An 8,298-nucleotide genomic window follows, 5' to 3' on the forward strand; every position below is an offset into this window, starting at 1 on the left:
TCTGATTGGTTTATTATTATTATTTTTTTAATATTCATTCATTCATTCATTCATTCATTTACTTGGCTGTGCCGGGTCTTAGTTGCAGCATGCGGGATGTTTCTTTTTTGTTTTTTTTTTAGTTTCGGCATGCGGGATCTAGTTGCCTGACCAGGGATCGAACCCGGGCCCCCTGCATTGGGAGTGCGGAGTCTTAACCACTGGACCACCAGGGAAGTCCCTGATTGGTTTGTTGAGTCACCAATAACATGCTCATCCCAAGGCAGGTGCTCAGTGTGTCAAATGAAAGAGAAATGAATTCCTGACCCTCAACGCATCCTCAGGCTCCCTTGAAGGAGTGGACTCGTGGGTATTTTAATCATAGGAGAGATCAATGTTTCCCAAAGTATTGGAGGATTTTACACCTTGGGCCACCCTTCACTTCAGAATGAAATGGGGCAAACATTGAACATTCAGATTCCCAGGCCCCTGCCCTGGTAATTTGAGTTTCCCAGGTGTGAGATCCAGTCCTGGAATCTGTACGTTTCACAAGGTCCCAGGTGATTCTGAGATTTGAGCAATCTTTATAAACGTATTAAGTAGTCAAAGTTTTCCTTCTTTTCCCCTAAGTTTTTGCAAACATTTTTAAGTTGACATCAAAAATGTTTTCATCATAAGTGTAAACACTGCAATGGATGTAGCTTCTGGCATACAATAAAAATAGGCCCTTTAAGTAAATAAAACTGGTGGTGCTTTTACTGCCAAGGGCCAGGGTTCAATCCCTGGTCAGGGAACTAAGATCCTGCAGGAAGCCGTGCAGCATGGCCAAAAAAAAAAAAAAAAAAGGAAATAAAACTGTTACTATCATGCTTTTAAACATATCCAAAAGAATGTAAATAGCATAGGGTTTTGATACTCACCACCATCCATTTTAAAAAGTATAAAATGAGCTCTTTCTAATGGTCAGATCATTTATACTTATTTTTCCAGCTTCAGAGAGATATAATCAACATACATGGTGTAAATTTAAGGTGTACAGCATGTTGATTTGATAAGAAAGGTTTTTGTTTGTTTGTTTTGCTGCGCTGCGTGATGTGTGGGACCTTAGTTCCCCAACCAGGGATCAAACACGCACCCCCTGAAGTGGAAGCGAGAGGTCTTAACCACTGGACCGCCAGGGAAGTCCCAGAAAGGTATTTTTGATGTTATATCAGGTTAAGGCACTTTAGTATGCTTTCATTAGTGAACTTCATTTTTGTTCTAATTCAGTGACTCTGTTGCATTAGAATGAGTGGAAATACAAATAATTCTTGCCAGTGAGGAGTTGTTAGAAGCCTTCCCTATCCCCAAGAATCTGTATGCAGAGGGCTGTAAAGGCAGTGGGAGGGAAATTTTCCGATATAATCTAGGTGGTGAGGAGGGAAGGGAGAGTGAAGGAGGAGGAGGGAGGGAGGAGAGGAGAGGGAGGGAGACCAGGGTATGAGCTGTCACCCCTGGAACTGGTTTAAGAAAGAATGAGCCCCTGCTTAGAAAAAGCTCCTGGGCTTCAGCCTGAAAACCTACAATGAGGACCCCGGGAGTCCCATGGGTGCTGAGTCTTCAAGTGCAGACCACTTGGGAGTGAGCCCTGCCCCCTGGATCCCCCAGGGACAGGAGGAGAGCAGGGTTTTGCTCTCTGCAGATGGAGAATTTTCTGGCATTGGAAAAGGACCTCTGTCCTTTCAGGTTCCTGACCTCAGCCTGGGTTCTCTTGGAATATCTGTGTGGACCACATTCCCCTGCCCCTGCTGACCCCCAATAGCTTAAAATGCAGGTAAATTAGAGATGAGGTGGTGAGGCTGTGGACGCCAGAGAGAGGACTGGAGACTCCTGCCATGGGGACCAGGAAGGCAGCTTCTGGGCCTGGCCCTGAAGCCCCACCCACATTCTTTCCTTTCCCTGGCAATTTGGATGAAAGGTTTCTAGCTGAATATCCAATCAGGATAAACTGGTTCAGGAACATGATTGGAGCCCTGTTTGGATGCTAGGGATTGGATTATAATGGGCTTTAAAAGGCATGGAATCTTCTGATTCAGCGTCACTGAGGAGAGCCAGGTAGGAGTTCCACTGACACAGAACTCAGGAAGTAGCGCTGCTGAACTTGAGAGAAGTCTCTCCTGGATATGGAGACCAGGACGTTCCAGCTTCACCCTTCGTTGGGGCTCAGAGTGCACTGAATCATCTGGACTTCAGGAGCTGGTGAGCTACGGAGTTTGGTATGCTCCATTTTGTTCTCTGAAGCCATGAGTCTGCAAACTTTCTCTGTAAAGGGCTAGATAGTAACTAGGCATTAAGGGCCATGTGGTCTCTTGCAGTGGCTTGACTCTGCCCTAGTAGTGCAAAACAGCCTCCAGCAACAGCAAGTGATCGTGGCTGTGTTCCAGTAAACTTTATTTGTGGACACTGAAATTTGAATATCATATAATTTTCACATGTCACAAAATATTCCTTTGTTTTTATCCCCCAAATTAAAAAAAAAGTAAAAAAATTAAATATATTCTTAAAAGTTAAAAAAAAAAACCTTAAAAAATATAAAAACCATTCTTAGCTTGGTGGCTGGCAAAAAAAAACCACTACAGGGGGCAAGCCAATTTGCCAATCCCTGTTTAAACCATTTGCCTATAGAATGCAGCTAGCATCCCATTAATGGCTTGTGAAGTAAATTTAGCAGGCTGGATTCAGCTTATGAAAAGAAATAGAATTTTTCATTGAATCTAAGATGCCATCAACTGTAAGATACATTATTTCTGATACCACTATAAAAAATATATATATATATACAGCCAAACAAACTTATGAAATGCTACTGATGAAATGCAAGATAACAGAAATGGTCAAATGTCAACATTAGAATGTCCCTTAGTGTCAATGAACGTGTTAATGGCATGGAAGCTATCAGCAAATCTATTGTAGGGCGAGAACTACATTACAAAACTTTTATTTCAATAACCACCCCTCCCCACACCCAACTACATACAGGCTGATTTTCTCCCTTGTATGATGGTGTTAAATGATTAGGATTTGGATTTAATTAAATGCTTGGAAAATCTCTTCTCAGCCTTTTGGCTAAGATCAAGCGTAAGTGCTTGGGGAGCCTGGAATTAGTGGGATCTGGCCTATTGTACAGGTAAATGATCATATTAGTAACAGTTACTTTATATTTATGTAGCAAACATGTAGCATTGACAGTATGCCAGATGTTGCTCTAGAAACAAAGAATACAGCAGTGAACAAAACACAACTCCCTGCCCTCATGTATGTAGCTCATAGTCTAGTGGGTGGAGACAGAAAAGAAGCAAGATGTATTTTATACTTGCGTGTTAGGCAGGTGATAAACGCTGTTGAAAAATAGCTTCGGAGGTGAATATGGCATGTGAGTTGGGGGAGGTTGTGATTTTTGAAAGTGTGGTCAGGGAAGCCTTGCAGAGAAACTGTGGACCTGAAGCAGGTCAGGAGCTGGGATGCGGGTACCTGAGAAAGCATCCAAGGCAGAGGGAGCAACAGAAGTCCTGAGAAAGTACCGTCCTTCCTCGGTATCCATGGGAGATTGGATCCAGAACTCCCCACCCCGAAGATACCAAAAGCCATGGATGCCCGAGTCCCTTATATAAAATGGTGTAGTATTTGCATATAAACTAACTAGATCCTCCCATATGCTTTAAATCATCTGGATTCATTATAATACCTAATACAATGTTGATGCTGTATAAATAGTTCTAAGTACAGTGTAATGCTATATATATAGTTGCCAGCACGAGGCAACTTCAAGTTTTACTTTTAAGATCTTTCTGGAATTAAAAAAATTTTTTTGATCCGGGGCCTTCCCCGACGGTCCAATGGTTAAGAATTCCACTGCAGGAGACGAGGGTTCCATTCCTGGTTGGTGAACTAAGATCCGGCATGCCACGCAGTGCAACCAAAAAAAAAATTTTTTTTTGATCGGTGTACAGGGTCTGGTGCCTTCCAGACTCACAGAGTGGAGGGAGGGAGGGGCACCCCGGGCGATAGCCTAGGGCTCTTCTAGACATTTCATGTTGGTTGGCATTTCTGAGTGAGATTGGAGATCTATAAGCAAAAGGGTGCATGCCAGCTCTCCTGCAGAGTTTAATGGGAGCATTGGGGCCGCCCTGGGGAGATAAGGCAAAAGTGGGGCCTGGGGGCTGGAGAGGTAAGTTTAAAATTATCATGTCACTTAACTGGGTTTGAGCCTATTTCCTCACATATAAAATAAGGGTGTTAATAGTTATCTCAATGTTTCAGCTGATGATTAAATAAGGCACCAATTTTGTCTTTTGAAATAAATACAATAGTCCCCCCTTATCCATGATGGGGAGGGGGGGATGCGTTCCACGACCCTCAGTGGATGTCTGCTACCATGGATAGTATCAAACCCTATATACACAATGTTTTTTCCTATGCAAACATACCTACGATGCAGTTTAATTTATAAAAGCACAGTAAGAGATTGACAACAGTAACTAAGAATAAAATAGAACAATTATAACAATACACTGTTATAAAAGTTTTGTGAATGTGGTCTCTGTCAAAAATATTATTGTACTAATTTAATGTTTCTTCCATCTCAGCTAAGCACTTACCATGCACTGAGGCCATAACTTTTTATTTATTTATTTATTTATTTAATGGCTGTGTTGGGTCTTCGTTTCTGTGCGAGGGCTTTCTCTAGTTGCGGCAAGCGGGGGCCACTCTTCATCGCGGTGCGCAGGCCTCTCACTATCGCAGCCTCTCTTGTTGCGGAGCACAGGCTCCAGACGCGCAGGCTCAGCAATTATGGCTCACGGGCCTAGTCGCTCCGCGGCATGTGGGATCTTCCCAGACCAGGGCTCGAACCCGTGTCCCCTGCATTGGCAGACAGATCCTCAACCACTGCGCCACCAGGGAAGCCCGAGGCCATAACTTTTGCAGTTTGAAATGTGACAGCAATACGAGCATGGATTTCTTTCATTCTTCACAATTTCACGGATAGAAGATTCATTCTTACCATAGACCTTAGCAACATCAGCGTACAATTTTTTTTCTTTTTTTTAAATCAAACTGAGAACTTTTGCCTTTTTACCTAAAGGTGGCATTTTATGGATTCTCTCTGGCATATCTGAATTGCCAGCATCACTCTGCTTGTGCTTTGGGGTCATTATTAAGTAAAATAAGGATGACTTGGACACAAGCACTGTGATACCTTGACAATCTGATAACCGAGTGTCCCAGATGGGACGAAGCAGGACAGTGTGAGACTCCCACCACACTCCTCAGAATGGTGTGCAATTTAAAACTTATGAGTTATTTATTTCTGGAATTTTCCATTTAATATTTTCAGTTAGCAACCGAGAGTTAACTGAAACCCCAGAGAGCGAAAACTCGGATCTGGGGGGACAACTGTACTGACCATATCATGTGGTTGCCTTTAGGTGGGAGTTTGCCAAAAGAAAGCAGTAGAAGAAGGGACCACTTCAAGCAAAAAGCGATTGTAAAATGGCACACGTCTTTCCGTGTGAGGAAGCACAAGCCTCAGAACGACCAGAGAAGAAGATGGGAGGGTCCAAACCCAGAGACGAGGACGAGGACAGTGCTGAGGTGATCTTTGTTGGAGTGGAGCATGTCAATGAAGATGCTGAAACCCTCTTTGTCAGAGTGATTTCAAATTCAAAGCCGGTCATTTCTAACATTTTGAACAGAGTGACCAGGGACTCATCCTCAACAAGAAAGAAGGGTCACGTGAGTCAAGATACCACTTGCACATTGCAGCCTGCAAATTGCAGGACCCCGATGTCAAAGCCAGCAGCCATTTCACCGGCTTTTCAATCTGAATGGGGAGATGTAGATAGTCCTATTATTTTTGAGCCTTCGTCTAAACCTGATTATAAAATGAGCTCTCTGCAAGTCGTGCTTCACAATTCCTCAGATTTGCTCTCTCCGTGGCCTCATTGTCTACCTGGAGCTGCATTCTCAGTAAGAGGCAAGGATAAAAGTCCTCGTGATTCAAAGCGATGTCCCACTTCAGATATGAATATATACAGTGGGAATCCCAAAAGACTTAAAGTCAGCCATGGAATCCCAGGGGGACAGGCCTCAGCTATGGCCTCTCCAGGTATCCTTCCTACAAAGAACATGAGTATGACCCCAGAAGGTGTCCCGACCTCATCAAGCCATGTTCACAGTGGGACATCATTTCCATGGGCTCATGCATATAACCAGGCACGTTACCATGTTATGGATCCAGATGGAGCATGTAGCTTGGAAAGGCTGGCAAAAACAGACTTTTCGAGTCTAGCAAGTCAAAACAAGACTGTTGATCCCAAGAAAGGAAATCTGATCATGTTACTTGATGATTTTTACTATGGACGGCATCCAGGAGACAGGCAGCCAGAATGGAAGACCCACACAACCTTCAAATGCCTCAGCTGCTTGAAAGTTCTAAAAAATGTCAAGTTTATGACCCACGTGAAGAACCATTTGGAATTTGAGAAGCAGAGGGATGACGGCTGGGAAATCCACACCACCTGCCGGCACTGCCACCGCCAGTTTCCCACCCCCTTCCAGCTGCAGTGTCACATTGAAAGTGTCCACACTTCCCAGGAGCCCTCTTCGGTCTGTAAAATCTGTGAATTGTCCTTTGAAACAGATCAGGTTCTCTTACAGCACATGAAGGTCAATCATAAACCTGGCGAAATGCCCTATGTGTGCCAGGTTTGCAATTACAGATCGTCAGCCTTTGCTGATGTGGAAGCACATTTCAGAACATGGCATGAAAACACGAACAGTTTGCTTTGTCTGTTTTGCCTCAGAATTTTCAAAGTGGTGACATCCTATGTAAATCATGCTTGGAGGCACTGGAACAAGAGGGTCTTTCAATGTTCCAAGTGCCGGCTACAGTTTTTGACTTTGAAGGAGAAAATGGAGCACCAAACCAAGAATCATCAACCATTTAAAAAGCCAGAGCAACTGGAAGGGTTGCCTCCTGAAACAGAGGTCAAGATCCGAACTTCAGTTCAACCAGGACCAAGAGAGGCAGCATCCATGATTGTCACCAACACTGAATCCCAAGTGTCACCTGAAAAAACTACCAAGAGGATGGCTATGAACACGAGATATTCCAGACGTATTGCAGCAGGGGTTCTGGCTAAAAATTATGTTCTACCCACCTGCAGAAATCCCAAAAAGCTGAATTGAGGCTAGGTCAGCTGTACGTAGTGGCTCATAGATGCCAGCAAACAGTGTCAGCGCCTGTCTGGCTTTACAGTGACTGAGATTGTATCTGCTTCATCTCTCCACTGTCAAGTAACTCCGAAGTCTCCATGCTCCTTCCCAGCCACCCTCTCCTCCCCAAAGTAACCACTTTTCTGACTTCAACCACCAGGGATTCGTTTTTCCTGTTTCTAAATTTTAAGTAAATAGAATAACACAATAGATTTTTTTTGGTCTGGTCTTTGTTTTCTTTTAAATAAGTGAGATACGTTCTTGTTGTGTGTCGCTGTGGCACATTCTTTTTCATTGCTGAGTAGAATTCCCTTGAATGAATATGGCACAGTTTTATGTATCCATTTTATTGTTCCTGAACTTTGAGGCTCATAATTTTGCTATTTTGCATAAAGCTGCTATGAGTGTGTGTCTGTCTTTCATAGTAATTTCTTTAAGATATCTATATCTATATGTCTAAATATAGATATGAGAAGTTCTGAAACTGCATAGATTTAGCTTTCTAGTGTGTAGATACGGCCAGACACTTTTTCAAAGTGATTGAAACAATGTGTATTCCTACCAACAATACTGTGAATTCCATTTCTACAGCTCCAACACTTGGTACTGTCAGTCCTTTTCAATATATAACTGAGCAGGACCCTGCAGGGCCTTCCCAGGGACAGACCCCCCACCCCCATGTCCCTGTCTCTTATTTGTAGAAAAGCTTTAGGTCCTAGGCTTTCCCCATGTTCCAAAGAGCGAATTTAATTAGAGAACTGAGAAAATGCAGAAACAAAATAAAACAATCAAGCAAGCAAGACAAAACAATAATAGTTTAGCCATAAAACAAAGTCAAGGATCTTTAATTTCTCCTCAGGGGCTACAGATAATATCCTGAGCCATATCCTTGAGTTGTTTTGCAGAAACTAAAACCCCCAGAAGACAGAAGAAGTTAACTGTATGCTGCCCACCAGCATGTAGACCCCCAGACCAGCTGGAACCAGCAGGTTGATGATGTTGACTACTGAAATACAACCTGGTTACCTCACCACCAACCAATGGTCATAAGAACTGTGCATGAGC

General features: G+C 43.2%; 1 protein-coding gene across 2 annotated transcripts; it reads left to right on the plus strand.

The window, feature by feature from the left end:
• Positions 1–2,098: 2,098 nt before the first annotated feature.
• On the plus strand, positions 2,099–7,206 carry LOC309639281 (zinc finger protein 280A-like; the record flags this gene model as incomplete). 2 transcript variants are annotated; one of them, XM_082416319.1, is made up of 2 exons in its annotated part: positions 2,099–2,234; positions 5,445–7,206. In XM_082416319.1, the coding sequence occupies exon 2, from the start codon at positions 5,509–5,511 to the stop codon at positions 7,204–7,206; it is 1,698 nt and encodes a 565-aa protein (XP_082272445.1). In that variant the 5' UTR covers positions 2,099–2,234; positions 5,445–5,508. The 2 variants fall into 2 exon arrangements, with proteins under 2 accessions (XP_082272445.1, XP_082272446.1); XM_082416320.1 differs by having other exon boundaries at positions 2,143–2,217.
• Between the last annotated feature and the right edge of the window lie 1,092 nt (positions 7,207–8,298).

This window comes from Balaenoptera physalus (assembly GCF_965194825.1).
Source record: "Balaenoptera physalus genome assembly, chromosome: 12".
In the NCBI taxonomy this organism is placed as follows: domain Eukaryota; kingdom Metazoa; phylum Chordata; class Mammalia; order Artiodactyla; family Balaenopteridae; genus Balaenoptera; species Balaenoptera physalus.